Below are 20,934 nucleotides of genomic sequence, written 5' to 3'. Positions count from 1 at the left end.
CCATATGATTTTTGCTGTAATATTTTTGTTTTGAAAAGTCACTGTGACTGATAGAAAAGTGATGGTTTTAGCAACATTTTAACCTGTCGGAATGCTAATAATCATTTTGCTTCGGGGGGCGAAGTGAACCCCCCACCAGGACTTTGTCCTGGACCTACCGGGGCCTGCGGCCCCTGGACCCTGGCTTCTAGGTTTTTCTGATTTCAAAAGTTGGCAGGTATGAGTTCATCATAGAACTGGCACCCACCCAGTGTTGTTAAAAAAAGTATTGATTTTGAATCGAGAATCGTTTTGAATGGAATCATTAACCCCAAGAATTGGAGCGAATCGTATGGTGCCCAAAGAGTCACAGCCCTACAAAGTAGTGAGTAGTTTGAACTTCTATTGGCAGTGTGGAAGTTGTAAAAACTACAACATGACTGAAGGTACATTCTGGATGAGACGGTCAGGAAGCAGCTTAAAGACAGTCTGTAAAATATCTATAGATAGATAGATCATGGGATGAGAATCAGCACCTCCAAGTCCGAGTCCATGGTTCTCGCTCGGAAAAGGGTGGAGTGCCATCTCCGGGTTGGGGAGGAGATCTTGCCCCAAGTGGAGGAGTTCAAGTACCTCGGAGTCTTGTTCACGAGTGGGGGAAGAGTGGATCGTGAGATCGACAGGCGGATCGGTGCGGCGTCTTCAGTAATGCGGACGCTGTATCGATCCGTTGTGGTGAAGAAGGAGCTGAGCCGGAAGGCAAAGCTCTCAATTTACCGGTCGATCTACGTTCCCATCCTCACCTATGGTCATGAGCTTTGGGTTTTGACCGAAAGGACAAGATCACGGGTACAAGCGGCCGAAATGAGTTTCCTCCGCCGGGTGGCGGGGCTCTCCCTTAGAGATAGGGTGAGAAGCTCTGCCATCCGGGAGGAGCTCAAAGTAAAGCCGCTGCTCCTCCACATGGAGAGGAGCCAGATGAGGTGGTTCGGGCATCTGGTCAGGATGCCACCCGAACGCCTCCCTAGGGAGGTGTTTAGGGCACGTCTGACCGGTAGGAGGCCACGGGGAAGACCCAGGACACGTTGGGAAGACTATGTCTCCCGGCTGGCCTGGGAACGCCTCGGGATCCCACAGGAAGAGCTGGACGAAGTGGCTGGGGAGAGGGAAGTCTGGGCTTCCCTGCTTAGGCTGCTGCACCCGCGACCCGACCTCGGATAAGCGGAAGAAGATGGATGGATGGATGGAAAATATCATCTGTGCAAGATTTAGACCAAAGAACCACCATGACACGTTATGTAGACCACAAGGAAGTGGAGGGTAAAAATGATAATAAGACCCCTTTAAATATCTCAGTATCATTTCTTAGTTGAGTGTTTTCATTTCAAATGTAACTGATCATGTCATTCTTGTTTTTGTGAAAGGATCCGCGCTCTGCAGCTATGATGTTACTCCATCAAGATATACCAGCCACTCGGAACGACTTACGAAATGTCCCAAGCTCCCTGTTTCACGGAGGTAGCCACGCTTGAAGATGTCCTCTCAGTCATTGTTACAAAAGACCAAGCTAACTGGGATTCTTCTCTTCAGTAAGTCCGTGTCGCTGTCCCATCGTTGCGTCCCAGTGAACATCAGCTGCTATGCGGAGCTGGCCCTCTCCTTCTTCAACTTAGTCAGTGACAACAACGTGGTGCGGCGAGTGGTGGCGGGAGTGATGGCCAGCAAGGACATCATTGTGGGACTCTGCGTGCTGTCCTTAGGTGGGACACAGTACCAACCAGTCTCTTTCATTACCTACTATTGTTCCAAAAAATGATGCTAACTTGATATTTTGTACAGTTCTCTCCTTGCTGATGATGGTGGTCATCCGCTACATCTCCAAAGTGATGGTGTGGATCATCACTATCCTCACCGTCATTGGCACCATAGGTGACTGGCAACAACAGCACTGCTCTTTAGGAGCAATTGTGTTGCAAAACACTTGACATGTTTCTTCTGCAGTGGGAACAGGCGTCCTCTGGTGGCTGTATGCGGACCACAGGAAAGCGCTGAAAAACAACACCGCCTCGGTCTTTGGGAGAGAAGTGGCAAGTGACAACGTGAAGGCACTCCTGGTGTACGCCATCTTTGCTACAGTTTTCACGGTAGGTCTCAGTATGCTGCTGCTCAATAGCAGTGTTTCATACATCACATGATAACGATTTGACAGCGTTAGTAAAAAACTGAGTTTCACTTGTTGCAGATTTTATATTGGATCTCATTACCATTTGCTTTCAGTTTCTTCCCTGCAGATTAGAAATCGACCCAACCGATAATAGTTGCCGATAATTGGCATTTAGACGTGTATCGGTATGGGGCTTTTTTACTACGATACTACTACAATATAACTACATCAGCAGGTACAATATATACACACTAGAGATGCGCGGATAGGCAATTATTTCATCCGCAACCGCATCAGAAAGTCGTCAACCATCCGCCATCCACCCGATCTAACATTTGATCAGAACCGCACCCGCCCGTTGTTATATATCTAATATAGACGATGCAAGGCATTAGTGAGGTTATAAAGCTTTTGCCTGTTAAAGAAAGGAGACTGATCCAATGCAGCACAGACATTCGCGTGCCACGCTGTCACGGCCCAGACGCACACCAGTGCGCAATCATATGGGAGCCGCGCTGAGCGCACCTCCAAGCGCGTCTCGCTGCCGGCGACGGCCGGGTATGGGCCCGACGCTCCAGCGCCATCCATTTTCAGGGCTAGTTGATTCGGCAGGTGGGTTGTTACACACTCCTTAGCGGGTTCCAACCTCCATGGCCACCGTCCTGCTGTCTATATCAACCAGGGTGAGCCCCACCCCTTTCGTGAGCGCACTGCGCGCGGAGTGACCCCTGTTACGCGCCCCCGGCAACAGGGGTGGCGGGCAGGTAAGCTGCGCGGGCGGAGCGCGCGGAGTGACCCCTGTTACGAGCCCCTGGCCACGGGGGTGGCGGGCAGGTAAGCTGCTTACCTGCTGCGCGTGATGCCGGCCGCGGCGAAGGCGGACGAGGCGGGGTGTCGGTGCGGTGGTGACCCTGGACGTGCGTCGGGCCCTTCTCGCGGATCGCCTCAGCTACGGCTCCCGGTGGGGCCCTCTCGGGGGAAGGGGCCTCGGTCCCGGACCCCGGCGAGGCGTCCCTTCTCCGCTCCGTAAAAGTGTCCATCTCTTCTTTTTTTTTTTTCTTCAGTTGTGGCATATGCTGCAGGTGCCTGCTCGTTTTTCGTATGTGGGTAACAACATTTAACTATGTATATATATTTCCCAATTGGTTTAACTGCCACCCGCCTGAATCTATTTAAAATCTAATTTTTTTTTATTTCAACCGCCCGACCCGACCCGCGGATAAAATCAAATTTTTTTTTAATTTCATCCGCCCGATCCGCGGATAATCCGCGGACTCCGCGGTTGTGCCCACAAACCGCGCATCTCTAATACACACATATGTAGCAGTATGTAGTATTTAAAGAAAACAATCATTTGTGAAGTAAATAGTAGGGTTGTCCCAATATCAATGTTTTGGTACCAATAACAAAATGTATTTCGATTAGAGATGCGCGGATAGGCAATTATTTCATCCGCAACCGCATCACAAAAGTCGTCAACCATCCGCATCCACCCGAACCAACATTTTATCAAAACCACACCCGCCCGCCATCCGCCAGTTGTTATATATCTAATATAGACGATGCAAGCATATTAGTGAGGTTATAAAGCTTTTGCCTGTTAAAGAAAGGAGACTGATCCAATGCAGCAGAGACATTCAATGCGTGCCACGCATTAATATATCTTGGCCACGCATTAGTGGCTAAGAGATATTAATGCGTGATAATATTATTTATCATTATTATAATATTATTGTCATTTCCATTAAGAAAGTGTTGACTATTGTTGCCAATGCCCTCAGATCAGGAGTGCGTTCCTCACACTTTGTGTGCGCAGTTGCAGCAAGCAGAACGAGGCTTTTAAGAAGTTAAAACAATGTTTTAGAAAGACTAGGCCTATATTTTCGTTAGGTAAAAAAAATGTTCTGAATTTATTTCAATGAATATTAACTTGTTAACGTTATAATGCTCAAATAGGGACGAGGGCGGGGTGCACAGTGAAACAGTGAACAATTTCGCGACAAAAATGAACCTTTATTGATTGATCTGCAGCCATGACAAAATATCAGACAATCTCCATTGTCAACGACAGGCAGGAAAATAAAGATAAACACATAGCCTATGTTGTAGGCATAGGCATAGGCTCATACCTTTTTAAGTTGAAATAAAAAAATAAATAAAAAATGTGCCTCATAAGCCTTAGGCTGTCAATCATATGTATGTCATCTCTATTTAAACAAAAATAAATACAATTAATAATAATAACAAATTACCTGCAACTTATTGGCCAAGGCAAATAGCTGAAGGGGGGAAATCAAACCCATCAGACTGCACTTTATCATCAAACTTGAATTATAATGAAAATAGACAAACAAAGCAGGCTAAATATCCTTACATTGTCGCCAATCGGAGATGCGCTTCACTTGAAAGCGAGGCCAAATAATTATTCACACATAGTAGTATATCTCCAATAGAAAAAACCCCACAATAAACAACGCAATTGCCTTAATTCCTTTGCATTGTAGTGCGCCCAAACAACACGTAACCATCAAAATTATTTAGCTGACCGAACTCAATATAGGTTAGACATGGGCTTATTTGGTATAGCCTATAGGTAACGTAGACTAATTCCTTTAACATATCCAACCGTATGTCTACTTACTTTTTTTTTTGTTAGCACTATGCAGGAATAAAATGGCATCTACAGTGCCAGGATTCATGCGAGAGCGCCTGGCCTCTAAAATGCGCCCTGCTGCGCTGAAGGAGCGCTCACTTGCGCCACTTGTTGCTGGGACGCGGTGCCTGATTAATAATTGACTGTTTCAAAGAGTGCTGCTCGTTTTTCGTATGTGGGTAACAACATTTAACTATGAATATATATTTCCGAATTGGTTCAACCGCCAACCGCCCGCATCTATTTAAAATCTACTTTTACCCGCCCGACCCGCGGTTTATCCGCGGACTCCGCGGTTGTGTCCGCAAACCGCGCATCTCTAATTTCGATACCTTTTCATACTTTTCGACCACAAATAAATGTCATTATTGGCTTTATTTCAACATAAAATCTTATGATACATTAAACATATGTTTCTTATTTCAATTGAAGAACAATTTAGTACTTAAATAAAATAGTGACCATGCTAGACAACTACTACACCTATTATTTTGTACACATTATGAGGGACAAACTGTAAACATTTATTATTAATCCACTTGTTCATTTACTGTTAATATCTGCTTATTTTCTCTTTAACATGTTCTATCTACACTTCTGTTAAAATGTAATAATCACTTATTCTTCTCTTCTTTGATACTTGACATTAGTTTTGGATGATACCACACATTTGGGTATGGATCCGATACCAAGTGGTTACAAGGTCATACATTGGTCATAATTAAAGTTCTCATGTGTCCAGGGACATATCACCTGACTTTATAAACAATAAACCTAGAGAAAAGATTTTGTGACAGTAAAAAATATCGATATAATCATTGTAGTATCGACTATTGAAGTCTGTGTACATCCACCCATTTATTTACATTCAGGAGCGCCAGCGGTTAGTTATTGTATCCTCTTAGGATGTGTAGTGAAGCCTGTTTAGCTATTCCTCGTCCTCCAGTGACAATGGTACTTGTGAGAAACTTACTTTATTTGTTGCCATGGAGGCCAGGATTAGTCATTTAAAGAAGTAGCTAAAACACTGTCGACTGCAGATTAGCTAGCTAGCCATGTATTAAAGCACCTCTTGCAGTGCGGCACTTCAGTGCTTTAGTTTCACTTTTACCATTAGCTTTTTTTGCCAAAATGCATCCTTTTCTCTTTTTACGATGTTTCTGCTTGTAAGTGCTCCGTGCGTGTGCGTTGCCTAACATGCAATGCGCCGGAGTATTTTTTTAAAGGCAGTATAGTACCGTTTTTAATTCATTATTACCGCAGTACTTTATTAGTATGGGTATTTCGTACAATCCAGTAGATAGTTATAACCACTGCCTGTTAAAAGTAGGCCTCCTTGACTACTGATAATTGGTATCGGTTTTGGCCCTGAAAAAACTAAATCGCTCTGTTTTTACTGCTGATGTTTAGAGTGATGTGTGACTTTGTAGTCCTGCTTGTGTAACACACGCTGACCCTTCCTCCAGGTGGTTCTCCTGCTCGTCATGGTCATCATGAGGAAGCGTGTGGCGCTGACAATTTCGCTGTTCCATGTTGCCGGAAAAGTCTTCATCCATATCCCTCTGCTGGTCCTGCAGCCTTTTTGGACCTTCCTCTGCCTCATGCTCTTCTGGGTCTACTGGCTGGCTGTGCTCCTGCTCCTCGGCATGTCAGGTGGAATTGCACCTTCCACTCACAAGTTGAACACTCGGTATAAAAAGTGCGTGCTGCGGTTGTGGCAGCTTGACAATTTGACAGTGGTCAGGTTTCTCTCGTTGCATTTTGGTGCTGATTTTCGTGGCGTGACTTCACACCCACATCCGGAATTTTGTGCCAGTCCCGTGGTGTACAGTAGGAGGGTGCAGTCAAAGAACCTTCTCTCTTCTCATCTCCCACTTCTCTAATCTGCAGCTAGTTCTTATTCTCAACTTGAAACCATTCATGAATGTATAATAACATTTGTATAGCTTCATTGTACATGGCATAGTACATTAGACGCACATTTGCAGTCTAGTAAGAGACAACACAAAGGCTGTATTGCAAACTCTGCTTAACATATTTTTAAAAGTATTTTTCAATATATTAGCCACAGATATATACGTTGTGAAATTAGTTATTTACATGGAAATATTTTGTAAATGTTTATTTACATACCTTAATTGTTTCCAAATGGTGTCTGTAACACGGCAGTAAAACGGTTGATCAAACAAAACAGAAGTCATCGTCATTGACCCACAAGGTAGCTCTTCAGTCAGCTAAACTGACTCAATAACTCCGCGGTGACGTTTTGGTGAATTTACAAAACTGAAACAATAGAAAAAGAATGCCATTGCAAGTTAATAATACTAACACAGACACTCGTAAACGCGTGAGAGCATATTAGCCAATGCTATTGACGCTAGCTTCATTAAATTACGATAGCATGTACAATTAAAGCTGCAAGCAGCATTGGTCGGGCCCGCATATTTGGCAGGTGCTAGTCCTAAATGTCCCAATACTTTTGTCCAGTGATAGTCATAAGTGTCCCAATACTTTTGTCTACTTTTAGTCTGAAGTGTCCCAAGACTTTTGTCTAGTGTACCTACCTTGTCTGCATTGTGTGGGCACGTTGGTGCTTCCTGCTTTTAAGTAGCCATCTTAAAAAAACAGCAGCGCAGCAGCATCAGCGCAGCGGGTCTTTGAAGGGTCATAAAATCAAAACCGGAGCAGTTAGAAAAGCGCTTCTGTCATTGTAATCACAAGGGTTCAATCTCTCTCCTGTGTTAGTTTGAAGGCGAAACGACTAACGCGCTCAGAGGAGTTCGTTTTTGAAGGAAGGTGACCGGTTTTTACAAAAAATGTGTTTTGAAGGGGGAATAGCAAACTTCTTGTTGATTTTTGCTGGGGGTTGTCAATTTATGAAATGTAGGCCTAAGTGAGCCCTACATAGAGGTTTTTGTTTCATGTCTCTCCGACCTTCCCAGTGGGAGTTACAGGCAGTTTTGTCAGTTTTTTCATCCAAGGAGCAGTTTTTTGTGCGTTTTATTACAAAATTGCGCTAGAGCACAATTTTGAGATTTGGGGTTAGGTTTTTTTATTAGATCACAATTTTTGCCAGTCCTGATGTGTGCGTTCAGTTTGGTGAGTTTTGAAGCATGTTAAGGGGGTCAAATTACAGCTCAAAGAGGCAAAAGTGACTGTTTTTAGTACTTTTTTGTCTTGAAGGGGGAATTGCCAACTTCCTGTTGATTTTAGCCCGAGAATGTACTATTATGAAATGTAGGTCTAAGTCAGACCTACATAGAGGTTTTTGTTTCATGTCTCTCCGACCTTCCTAGTGGGAGTTACAGGCAGTCTAGTTTTTTTTTTCCTAGGGGGCGCTAGAGCGCAATTTTGAGTTTTGTGGTTCGTTTTTTTTTTAAAAAGGCAATTTTCGCAGGTCCTGATGTGTGGGTCAAATATGGTGAGTTTTGAAGCATGTTAAGTGGGTCAAATTACAGTTTAATGTGGCGGCGGAAGAATAAAGAATAAAGAATAAAACCTTACAAATTCAATAGGTCCTTATGTCCCATTGCGCAATGGGCCATGCGGGCCCTAAATATGCATGAAAACACTCCTGCAGACATCACAAATGGGGCGGTTTAGTAGGTAAGAATTGTTTTAGTTACTGTATATTGTAATACTTATAAACATTGCTTGGAGTGATGAATGAAGAATCCATAGGAGTAGAAACACTATGGACGAATAGAAGACTGAACGGCACTTGTACTTCCGGTTGAAAGCTCTGGTCTAAACAGAAGAGCAATGCAGCGCTGCAGTGAGCAAACTGGTCCGTAAGATGGCACCACAGTGCAAAGAAAAACACAGCTATCAGTGTATTAGCTTGTTTGTTTTTTTTACTTTTTGCATCATGGCTGTCTGCGAAGACAAATCTATAAATTAGCCGCACCGTTTTATAAGCCGCAGGGTTCAAAACACAGGAAAAAAAGTACCAGTTAGTAGTCTGGAATTTACGGTAATGTTTATGATTGTCGTAGTTTGCACTGTGAGTTATTGTGAGAGCCTGTTCCATACATTTTGTTTAGCTCTTTAAGCTACACGATTACATGTCATTGCATTGGGGACGCCATCAGTGTGTGAATGTGTGTATGAATGGGTGAATGTGGAAATAGTCGTAGAAAAGCGCTATACATTTATTAGTCTACTTATACCTGCATTGTCCTTTCCATCCTTACACTTTCCATCACTGTGTTGAACAATTTCCCTTGTGGATCCTTAAAGTTTGTCTAAGTCTACAAGTATAATCCATTCATCAAATATCTGGTAGTTCATCTATTTTATTTCCCTCCACAGGAAGTGCGGTGAAGAACAACTCCACCAACTTGGTGGAATACCAGATAAGCGGACCTGCTCAGTACTTGGTGTGGTATCACGCTGTGGGGCTGATTTGGATCAGCGAGTTCATCTTCGCCTTCCAGCAGATGAGCATCGCCGGTGCTGTGGTCACCTACTACTTCACAAGGTTTTGATTGATTGACACTTGTATTAGTAGATTGCACAGTACAGTACATATTCCGTACAATGGTAACACCCCAATAAGTTTTTCAACTCGGGGTCCACGTCCGGTCAGGTCAACTATGGCGCTCTAGAAGTAGTGGAACTAGTAGTCCAGTCAAAAGTCCAGTGGCCAACGAGTCGTAGTTCAACTAAACTATTTCTGGAATGACTTGCTCAGTAATCAAATTGATACACCTTGAAGCGAATGGAGTGAACATCTAAATGATTATAGATTTGTAATTATGACGTCTTTTTGCTGTTTTGTACAGTGCTACCTCAACCTACGAGCACATTGCGTTCTACGACCGAGCTCGTAACTCGGAATACAGTGTAACCTCGATTCTCGAACTTGATTGGTTCTTGAACTGGGTTTGTAAATTGAAAAGTTTGTATAGTGAAGCACATTTCCATACCTGCCAACTACTCCGGTTTTCCCGTAATTAGTGCGGTTTTCATCAACCTATTCCGGGTTACAGTTGCAGTGATCAGGGCTGGCCCGTGGCATAGGCCGTATAGGCAAATGCTAAGGGCGCCGTCCATCAGGGGGCGCCACGCCAGTGCCACAAATGTTGGAGAAAAAAAAAAAAAAAAAAAAAAAAGTTGGTACTATTATTTCTAAATACAAAAAATAATCCCACGTTAATTAAAATGCAAAGTAAAGCCTATTTAATAGAAATATTATTTGTTACAACATTACACCCCCCCCCCCCCCCCCCCTCCCCCCGCACGGTGCGCCCCCTCCCTTCCCGTATCATGACTCTTTTTGGACGTCACCACATCAAAAAATCAACACAAGATGTCAAAACGGCCAAAACTGTCAGGTGCCCAGGGAAGAAAAAAGAGAAAAGAAGAGGAGGAGAAACGAGAAAAGACACAGAGGTAGCAGGTAGGTAACGTTAGCCTACATGAAATTATTTGTCTGTTACAGAATGTGATAGTAGCTGGCTTTTTAGCATTAAGCTAATGTTACATGATTCGGCAATTGCTAATCAATAAATAGCTAGTTTTGTTTTAACGTCGGGTTAATATTGTTGGAGGGGGCTAAATTGTTATGGAAAATAATAATGTAACGTTAGGTAATTACAGTTCTCCCACCTTACATTCCTCAGGGACATTTGTATTAGATCTTTTAAGCAGGTGTTTTTTGTTTACATTGTTATTGCCTTCTGGTTAGCTAATGTTTGCCCTGCAGGTAATAGTCACTTTTCCACCCCTTTATATATTAGGTATAGTTGTAAGTAAAAAAAAAAAAAGGTCAAAGACAAAGCTATTCAGTTTCTTGTGAGTATATACACTTCACTGCCGATGTGGGGGGGCGCCACCTAAAATCTTGCCTAGGGCGCCAGATTGGTGAGGGCCGAGCCTGGCAGTGATAAAAAATACGGTTTTTCATTCATTAAAATTTTTTTTTTTTTTTTAAAGTTTTATTCACGAAATTGTGTAACAACAATGACAATCGACACTGCTTCCCGTAACTTCCTATCGAGCCATTCCGAATGCCATGCGCGAGGCTATTTATAGCACCGCTGCCAAGCACGAGGCACCAGTTGCCATTGTTTCCAAACGAGCGAACGATCATGGAATCAGCCGGAGAAAAATCGCAAACGAGTCTTAAACCGAAAAGAAAACTGCAGTCATTCCGTGAAGAATATTCAAAAGCCTATCCGGGAATAATTATCCCTTCCAAAAAGGGTGAAAACTACGCGAATTGCACCTTGTGCAGACAAGATTTTTCGATCGGACACGGAGGAATTAGCGATGTAAAAGACCACGTTGGGACAAAAAAACACAAGTCTAATGCCGTTGCTAGCGATACAAGTGGAAAACTTTCAACGTTTTTCGTCGCTCTCTGTGTACTCCTGGCATCTCTCCTCGCGCTGTCATGTTTCTTTTTGGCACTTTGGGGGCGGGTATGCTTAGACGGCCTCTTCTTTCTGATTGGTCAGGCGAAAAATGCTGAAAAATGCTCAGAGCCAATCAGAAGTATAGCAGGGCGGGTCATCGTCAATATGTATCAAGATTAACGGAGGAAGAAGTGGATAAAAAAATGTCGCGCGCTGATGAAGGTTATTTCATACCACATAAACACAATACAGGGTAATACAAAATGTGAGCCAAATAAATAATAAGACAACAAACACCATAATCACATCTTTCAGCCACAACTGGTCCACCAGCAATAACATTATTTTATATTTTCACTTCTTCTTGAACATTTGTTTTCTAATTTATGGAATTTCTTTTGATTCAGCCATAAAATTAATGAAATAATCTTTGAATTTTGTTTTTAAAATGTTAAAAATAGCTTTTAATAATGTATTCTGAAACAGTTTAAAATAATCAGAGAACTGACTAACACTGACCCTACACAACTATGTGGCACAATTAAGTCTTTTTTTTTTTTTTTAAAGCGAAAGAGGTCATTTCAACAGGTACAGCATCCTATGTCATATCTACATGTAATAAGATTTGTAACAAGGCAAACCGTTTGTAAATTGGTGGAAAATCGAGCAAGTTATGGTAATTTAAGTAGTACATGTACCTTTGACATCAATGTAATGATTGAGGCTAGATGTCCGAGGTAAGATGGCTACAACGTTGCTACACTGGAGAATGATTGGTCATATGAAAAATGCTCACAGCCAATCAGAAAGAATCAGAATCAGAATCAGAATCAGCTTTATTGTCATTACGCAAGGTAATGAGATTGAGGCCATTCCATACAGTGCGATGTGTGCATGCTAGAAAAACAATGTGCAAATATATAAAAATTTAAAAGATATAGAAGTGCAATGAATATGGTGTGAAATGAATATATACATGAAAAAACAAAACAAAAACAGGGTGCTTGGTGGAATGGGTTATTGCACCGAAGAGAAGGCAATTATGAGGGACAATGGGGCAGTCCGTTCAGGGTGGTTATGGCCCTGGGGAAGAAGCTGTTCTTTAGCCTGTTTGTTTTGGTTTTAATGCACCTGTAGCGCTTCCCAGAGGGCAGCAGGTGGAACAGGTCAGAGCCAGGGTGGGTGCTGTCTTTGATGATGGCACTGGCTCTGTTGAGGCAGCGGGAGGTGTAGATGTCCGTCAGAGAGGGGAGAGGGCGGCCGATGATCTTCTGAGCCGTCTTGACCACTCTTTGCAGCCTCTCCCTGTCTGCTGCAGTGCAGCTGCCGTACCATACCGTAATACAGTAGGTCAGCAGGCTCTCGATTGACGAGCGGTAGAAGGTCAGCAGCAGGTCAGGCTTCAGGTTGTACTTCCCGAGGACTCTAAGGAAGTGTAGCCGCTGCTGAGCCTTCTTGATGATTGATGTGGTGTTGACTGTCCAGGAGAAGTCATTAGAGATGTGGACTCCAAGGTACCTGAAGGTGTGGACCCTCTCTACACGCTCGCCGTTGATGTAGAGGGGGGCAGGGTCGGTGCTGCTCCTCCTGAAGTCGACGATGATCTCTCTGGTCTTGCTGGTGTTGAGAGCGAGGTTGTTCTCCGAAGACCAGGCCGTCAGCTTCAGGACCTCCTCTCTGTAGGCAGCCTCGTCACCCCTGGAGATGAGCCCGACCACTGTGGTATCGTCGGCAAACTTGACGGTAAGGTTGTCACTGTGGGCCGGACTGCAGTCATGGGTGTAAAGGCAGTAGAGGAGGGGGCTCAGCACACAGCCCTGTGGGGAGCCGATGCTCAGCGTGCGGGAGGATGAGAGGTGCGGGCCAAGTCTCACATTCTGGGGTCGGTCCGTTAGGAAGTCCCTTATCCAGGCGTTTGTGAGAGGGGGGAGGCCAAGAGTGTCCAGTTTATTGCAGAGTCTGTCCGGGATTATTGTATTGAAGGCAGAGCTATAGTCCACAGAGAGCATCCGGACGTAGCTCTGCTGCTGCTCCAGGTGGTTCAGAGCAGAGTGGAGAGCAACAGCGATGGCGTCCTCTGTGGACCTGTTCGCCCGGTATGCGAACTGGTGGGGGTCGAAGTCTGGAGGGATATGGTCCTTGATGTGCTGGAGAACAAGTCGCTCGAAGCACTTCATGAAGGGGCCGTCTAAGCATACCCGCCCCCAAAGTGCCAAAAAGAAACATGACAGCGCGAGGAGAGATGCCAGGAGTACACAGAGAGCGCGCAGAAAGGCGTCGCGCGCACCGCAGAAAGGCACCGCGCGCGCGCAGAAAGGAACCACGCGCGCGCAAAATGGTGTCGCGCGCGCGCACAAAGTGGAGAATCAGCGCGCGATAACAGTTTTTATGCGCTCGGATTTTTGGCACTAATGTGACGCCATACAGTTGCCATTGTTTCCAAACGAGCGAACGATCATGGAATCAGCCGGAGAAAAATCGCAAACGAGTCTTAAACCGAAAAGAAAACTGCAGTCATTCCGTGAAGAATATTCAAAAGCCTATCCGGGAATAATTAACCCTTCCAAAAAGGGTGAAAACTACGCGAATTGCACCTTGTGCAGACAAGATTTTTCGATCGGACACGGAGGAATTAGCGATGTAAAAGACCACGTTGGGACAAAAAAACACAAGTCTAATGCCGTTGCTAGCGATACAAGTGGAAAACTTTCAACGTTTTTCGTCGCCCAAACAGTGATGGTTTTAGCAACATTTTAACCTGTCTGAATGCTAATAATCATTTTGCGGCGAACCCCCCTCCAGGACTTTGTCCTGGACCTACCTGGACCCTGGCTACTAGGTTTTTCTGATTTCAAAAGTTGTCAGGTATGAGAACCCTAATGAACATGTTATAGTGTTAATCAGCCTTTAGAACACATTGGTTCACTTCTTTTTACCCGTTGAATTTGAACACCGATGAAATTTGTTTTGACGTACAAAGTTGTATCAATATGTTCCTCAATGTCGTTATGTTTCATAGACACAAAATGTCTTTTTTTATTATCCCCAATGAAGATTGTTTCCGTGCACTTGCAGGGATAAGTCCCGCTTGCCGGCCACTCCCATCCTGTCCGCCATGCTCCGAACCCTGCGCTACCACCTGGGCACTCTGGCCAAAGGCTCCTTCATCATCACGCTGGTCAAGATCCCTCGTATCATCCTCATGTACATTCACAGCAAACTGAAAGGAAAAGTGAGCAGTACAATAGAATACAAAGTCAAGAAATAAGTGTGGGTGAAGATGGTGGTTTTCCCGCCCTCAGGAGAACGCGTGTGCTCGCTGCATGATCAAATGCTGCGTGTGCTGCTTGTGGTGTCTGGAGAAGTGTCTGGCCTACTTGAACCAAGTAAGTGGACTGCACTTCCCGACCAAACAAAGGCAGGTTTCAGGACTGCTCCATGTTCCATTAGAACGCCTACACGGCCACGGCCATCAACAGCACCAACTTCTGCACCTCGGCACGCGACGCCTTCACCATCCTGGTGGAGAATGCTCTGCGAGTGGCGGCTCTCAACACCGTGGGCGACTTTGTTCTCTTTTTGGCCAAGGTACAGTACCTCCCCCAGCTATCCTTTGTGCTTGTTTGGTACACCAACCTGGCCTTCTGTGACAGGTGCTCGTCGTGGCCTGTTCGGCCTTCGCCGGCGTGCTGGCGCTCAACTACCAGAGGGAGTACACGGTGTGGGTGCTTCCTCTCCTCATCATCTGCCTCTTCGCCTACATGGTGGCCCACTGCTTCCTCTCTGTCTTCGAAAACGTGGTGGACGTCCTCTTCCTGTGCTTCGCCGTGGACTCCAAGTACAACAATGGCAGTCCTGGACGGGAATACTTCATGGACAAGTCTTTAATGGTACCTGTTCTTACATTTCCCATATGAGATGTGCCGTTTATGGTCACAGGGAAGCTGCATACCTGCCAACTACTCCGGTTTTCCCGTAATTAGTACGGTTTTCATCAACCTATTCCGGGTTACGGTTGCAGTGATAAAAAATACGGTTTTTCATTCATTAAAAACATTTTTTTTTTTTAAATGCGCGAGGCTATTTATAGCACCGCTGCCAAGCACAAGGCACCTGTTGCCATTGTTTCCAAACGAGCGAACGATCATGGAATCAGCCGGAGAAACATCGCAAACGAGTCTTAAACCGAAAAGAAAACTGCAGTCATTCCGTGAAGAATATTCAAAAGCCTATCCGGGAATAATTATCCTTTCCAAAAAGGGTGAAAACTACGCGAATTGCACCTTGTGCAGACAAGATTTTTCGATCGGACACGGAGGAATTAGCGATGTAAAAGACCACGTTGGGACAAAAGAACACAAGTCTAATGCCGTTGCTAGCGATACAAGTGGAAAACTTTCAACGTTTTTCGGATTTTAGCCACAAAAAGGTAATGACACCAATGTTATCTATTGGAATTGTTTAGTACTGTTATACTGTTAAAAGTGTTTATACTATTTATGCTTTCAAGTCCAAGTTGAAGAAATCTTGTTAAATGTTGACAGCATAACTACCAAAATACAGAAGTATGTCCTTAATATTTTTGCAGTGCTATTTCTGTTGAAAAGTTCAAATGATGATATTAGAGATGTGATGTGCCACTTTTCAAGTGTCTGATGGCTTCAATTAATTTTCATTCATTTTTCATATTTTGAATTCTTTTGAAAGGCTTACAAAAAAACTACATTTGAATTGTAATTCCATGCTATTGACAGGACTATTAATTTTAATGAAGTTAGCTTACCATGTTTACAGTATGATAATTGTGATAGAAATGTGAATTTTAGGCACAGAATATTTTTTACAATTGAACAAGGCAGTAGATTATACAAGCTTGGACAGAAAGTTAATTTTTTTTTTAATGGAATTGTTTAGTACTGTTTTACCGTTTGTTTACTGTAAAAAGTGTTTATACTTTCAATGAACAAATTGAAGTCTTGTGAAAGGTTGACAGGATAACTGGCATTAACTGTCAAAATAATTTCAAACTATTGAAGTTAGCTTACAGAATAAACATGTCAATCAACCCATATGATTTTTGCTGTAATATTTTTGTTTTGAAAAGTCACTGAGACTGATAGAAAAGTGATGGTTTTAGCAACATTTTAACCTGTCGGAATGCTAATAATCATTTTGCTTCGGGGGGCGAAGTGAACCCCCCACCAGGACTTGGTCCTGGACCTACCGGGGCCTGTGGCCCCTGGACCCTGGCTACTAGGTTTTTCTGATTTCAAAAGTTGGCAGGTATGAAGCTAACTTTACACATACAAACTCGGGGTGTTCAAACTTTTTCAACTTAGGGCCGCTCACTAAAAAATCCAAGCATGATATTTTTCCATTTTAAAAGCAATACAATACACTTGTGCTCATAAGTTGACATCCCCTTGGAGAATTTAGGATTTCTTGGCCATTCTTCAGAGAATATGAATGGTAACACAAAAGCCTTTTTTCCACTTATGGTTAATTGTTGGGTGAAGCTCTTTATTGGCAAACAACTGTGTTTACTCTTCTTAAATCTAAATGACAAAATAAAGTACCCAAATGACCCTGATCAAAAGACCACTGTGCCGCGGCACGCTAGTGTGCCGTGAGATACAGTCTGGTGTGCCGTGGGAGATTATCTAATTTCACCTATTTGGGTTAAAAATATTTTTTGCAAAGCAGTAATTATAGTCTGCAAATGATGTGTTGTTGTTGAGTGTCGGTGCTGAATAGAGCTCGGCAGAGTAACCGTGTAATACTCTTCCATATCAGTAGGTGGCAGCAGGTAGCTAATTGCTTTGTAGATGTGGGAAACAGCGGAAGGCAGCGTGCAGGTAAAAAGGTGTCTAATGCTTAAACCAAAAATAAACAAAATGTGAGTGCTCCTAAGAAAAGGCATTGAAGCTTAGGGAAGGCTATGCAGAACGGGACTAAAACTGAACTGGCTACAAAGTAAACAAACACAGAATGCTGGACGACCGCAAAGACTTACTGTGGAGCAAAGACAATGTACATCCAAACATGACATGACAATCAACAATGTCTCCACAAAAAAGGATAAAAACAACTGAAATATTCTTGATTGCTAAAACAAAGTAGATGCGGGAAATATCGCTCAAAGGAAGACATGAAACTGCTACAGGAAAATACCCCCCCAAAAAAGAAAAAGCCACCAAAATAGGAGCGCAAGACAAGAAGTAAAACACTAGAGCTATAGTGATGCATGCTTGGTTATGGTTTAAAGTCATATCCAACAATTGCGACAACGACTTTTTACAGTCAACTGGGTTTCCTTTTTGACTGATTTCTGCATGGTGGTGTGCCTCCGCATTTTTTCAACGCAAAAAATGTGCCTTGGCTCAAAAAAGGTTGAAAAACACTGCCCTAGTTAATGTTGCCTCTTTAACATCAATGACAGCTCGATGTCTTTTGTGGTCGTTGTGGATGAGGTTCTTTATTTGTTCCGATGGCAAAGCTGCCCATTCTTAGCCTCTAGTTCCTGTAAGTTCATGCATGACCTGCACCTTTCACATCTCCATCATGTTGAGGTCAGGAGATTGAGATGGCCACTCCAGAACCTTCACTTAGTTCTGCTGTAGCCAACGACAAGTGGACTCGGCCTTGTGTTTTGGATCAAAAACCTCCCAAGTATTTTCTGCGTTCGTCTTACCATCAATTTGGGCCAAGTTTCTTGTGCCTTTGTAGCTCAAACATCAGTGATCCACCACCGTGTTTCACAGTAGGAATGGTGTTCCTTTCCTCATCGGCCTAGTTGACTTCTCTCCAAAATGTAGTGTTTATACTGGTGGCCTAAAAGTTCAGTTTTGGTTTCATGGCTCCAAATGACTTTGTTCCAGAAGTTTGAGGCTCGTCTCTGCTGTTTGCTGTAATGTAAGCGGGATACTTTGTGACATTTCTTCTGGTGACGCGACCATGCAGCCCATTTTTCTTCAAGTGCCTCCTTATTGTGTATCTGAAATAGCCACACCACTTTTTTTTTTTTTTACAGAGTGCTGTACTTCAGCTGAAGTTATTTGTAGATTTTTCTTTGCTTCTTGAAATATTTTCCCGGCAGTGGTTTGGTTTCAACACAATCCCTCATTTTCCACTTCTTAATCAGCGTTTGCACACGGCTGATTGGCCTTCTCAACTCCTTTTTTACACCTCTTTCCTCTTTTATGCAGTTCAATGACCTTTTCTCACATATCCTTTGACAATTATTTTGCTTTTTACAATCCAAAAACAGTGGATGAAAGATGCAATAGTCTGTCAGAAGCCCCCACCTTTAATACACACCAATTACCAGTGTTGGGACTAACGCGTTACTGTAACGCCGTTAGTTTCGGCGGTAACTAGTAATCTAACGCGTTATTTTTTATATTCAGTAACTCAGTTACTGTTACTACATGATGCGTTACTGCGTTATTTTACGTTATTTTTTATGTAGTATCGGCTAGAAACAGAAGGTCTGAGTGTGTTTTATTGGAGCGCTGCGGTGTCGTCCTTCTGATTCTTCTTGTGTCACAAGCCGGAGTCGCGCTCTGTGTGTGTGTGTGTGTGTGTCTGGGTGTGTGGGGGGTTTACTAACAACGGAGCCGCAGAGTCGGGAGATATTCTCTTTTTTTTTTTTGTCGAGCACAAAGAAAAGAATATTTTAGTTAAATGTAAGTTGTGTCTTGGATCAAAGATCCCGTCTACTAGTGATGGGTTGATGAGGCGTCATGAAGCGTTTCGACACATTGCAAAACTGTATTGATACTGTGTCGATACTGTGTCACTAAATACTGACATCTGCTGGACATTAAAAATCCCTACAGGCAACCTATGGACCGACTCAACTGACACTGATTTTATGACCTACTACAGGGGTCACCAACCTTTTTGAAACCAAAAACTACTTCTTGGGTACTGATTAATGCAAAGGGCTACCAGTTTGATACACACTTAAATAAATAAATATATTGTCATTTGTAAGTTACACGTAAGTGTGATTTAAACAAGAATAGCTAAATAAATACATTTATATATATAAAAAAATGGGTATTTCTGTCTGTCATTCCATCGTACATTTTTTTTTCCTTTTACGGAAGGTTTTTTTGTAGAGAATAAATGATGAAAAAAACACTTAATTGAACGGTTTAAAAGAGGAGAAAACACGAAAAAAAATTAAAATAAAATTTTGAAACATAGTTTATCTTCAATTTCGACTCTTTATAATTCAAAATTCAACCGACAAAAAGAAGAGAAAAACTAGCTAATTTGAATCTTTTTGAAAAAATTTAAAAAAGAATTTGTGGAACATCATTAGTCATTTTTCCTGATTAAGATACATTTTAGAATTTTGATGACATGTTTTAAATTGGTTAAAATCCAATCTGCACTTTGTTAGAATATTTAACAAATTAGACCAAGCTATATTTCCAACAAAGACAAATCAGTATTTCTTCTAGATTTTCCAGAACAAAAATTTTAAAAGAAATTCAAAATACTTTGAAATAAGATTTAAATTTGATTCTACAGATTTTCTAGATTTGCCAGAATAATTTTTTTGAATTTTAATCATAGTAAGTTTGAAGAAATATTTCACAAATATTTTTCGTCGAAAAAACAGAAGCTAAAATATTTATTATTCTTTACAATAAAAAATAAATAAATTTACTTGAACATTGTCAGGAAAGAAGAGGAAGAAATTTAAAAGGTAAAAAGGTATATTTGTTTAATAATCCTAAAATCATTTTTAAGGTTGTATTTTTTTCTCTAAAATTGTATTTCTAAAAGTAATAAGAAGCAAAGTAAAAAATAAATGAATTTATTTAAACAAGTGAAGACCCATCCATCCATCCATTTTCTACCGCTTATTCCAAGTGAAGACCAAGTCTTTAAAATATTTTATTGGATTTTCAAATTCTATTTGAGTTTTGTCTCTTTTAGAATTAAAAATGTCGAGCAAAGCGAGACCAGCTTGCTAGTAAATAAATACAATTTAAAAAAATAGAGGCAGCTCACTGGTAAGTGCTGCTCTTTGAGCTATTTTTAGAACAGGTGTGAACTGGTCCTTACGGGCTACCTGGTGACCGCGGGCACGGCGTTGGTGACCCCTGCCCTAGTATATACAATAATATAAACCAAGTCATTTAGGATTATTTCATATCTTCATTTAAATAAAAATATATTTTTATCTTTTTTAGATACAGTCAATAAATAATGTGAACATGTATCATAACATGGACATCTAAGAGAACGTGTTGTGGATGATTGTAGACTGGGAATTTTTTTAATTGTATTTTTTTTAACACATTTTTATTAAAAAAAAAAAGTTTTTCCGACGTATTACATTTTAGACAATTTCTCTTCTTTGTTATTATTTCTCGGGCTGTAGAAAAGAGCCGCTCACAGGGCACAGAGGAGGCGACACAGTTGGCGTATCGGTCACGTGACCAAAACAGCTCATGATGGGTCACGTGACTTTCTAAAAGCGGTACGCGCACCGACACAGGGTTTTGCTCTATGAGCTCCACGCATGCGCCGATGCATCGGTGTTGCCGGACCCATCACTACCGTCTACTGCCCCAAAAAAAAAGAAGAAAAAAAAAGGAAACTAAATAGTTACTTCTCCAATTCATTTGTGATCTGACGCAGAGTCTCTTTGTTTGTCTTCTCAGGAGTTTGTTGAGAACAGCAAGAAAAGTTCTCGCCACACGGCGGAGGATGGCAGCGGGCGAGAGATGAAGCCTATGGTGAGTTCAAGGATGTCCGTG

At 42.4% G+C, this 20,934-nt stretch overlaps 1 protein-coding gene across 2 annotated transcripts in view; it reads left to right on the top strand.

Moving 5' to 3' along the window:
- LOC133621932 (choline transporter-like protein 1) overlaps nucleotides 1-20,934 on the top strand; it is a 40,517-nt gene that overhangs the window by 16,455 nt on the left and 3,128 nt on the right. For both annotated transcript variants that reach the window (XM_061984394.1, XM_061984395.2), the window contains exons 5-15: nucleotides 1,404-1,497; nucleotides 1,570-1,739; nucleotides 1,819-1,908; nucleotides 1,981-2,123; nucleotides 6,263-6,449; nucleotides 9,108-9,276; nucleotides 14,231-14,387; nucleotides 14,458-14,541; nucleotides 14,606-14,743; nucleotides 14,809-15,045; nucleotides 20,839-20,913. In XM_061984394.1, the coding sequence (XP_061840378.1) occupies nucleotides 1,404-1,497; nucleotides 1,570-1,739; nucleotides 1,819-1,908; nucleotides 1,981-2,123; nucleotides 6,263-6,449; nucleotides 9,108-9,276; nucleotides 14,231-14,387; nucleotides 14,458-14,541; nucleotides 14,606-14,743; nucleotides 14,809-15,045; nucleotides 20,839-20,913 (1,544 nt within the window). The remainder of the gene's footprint in view (nucleotides 1-1,403; nucleotides 1,498-1,569; nucleotides 1,740-1,818; nucleotides 1,909-1,980; nucleotides 2,124-6,262; nucleotides 6,450-9,107; nucleotides 9,277-14,230; nucleotides 14,388-14,457; nucleotides 14,542-14,605; nucleotides 14,744-14,808; nucleotides 15,046-20,838; nucleotides 20,914-20,934) is intronic.

The sequence above is a fragment of the Nerophis lumbriciformis genome, linkage group LG25 (assembly GCF_033978685.3).
Source record: "Nerophis lumbriciformis linkage group LG25, RoL_Nlum_v2.1, whole genome shotgun sequence".
Classification (NCBI taxonomy): domain Eukaryota; kingdom Metazoa; phylum Chordata; class Actinopteri; order Syngnathiformes; family Syngnathidae; genus Nerophis; species Nerophis lumbriciformis.
This window is presented reverse-complemented; position numbering and strand designations above follow the sequence as displayed.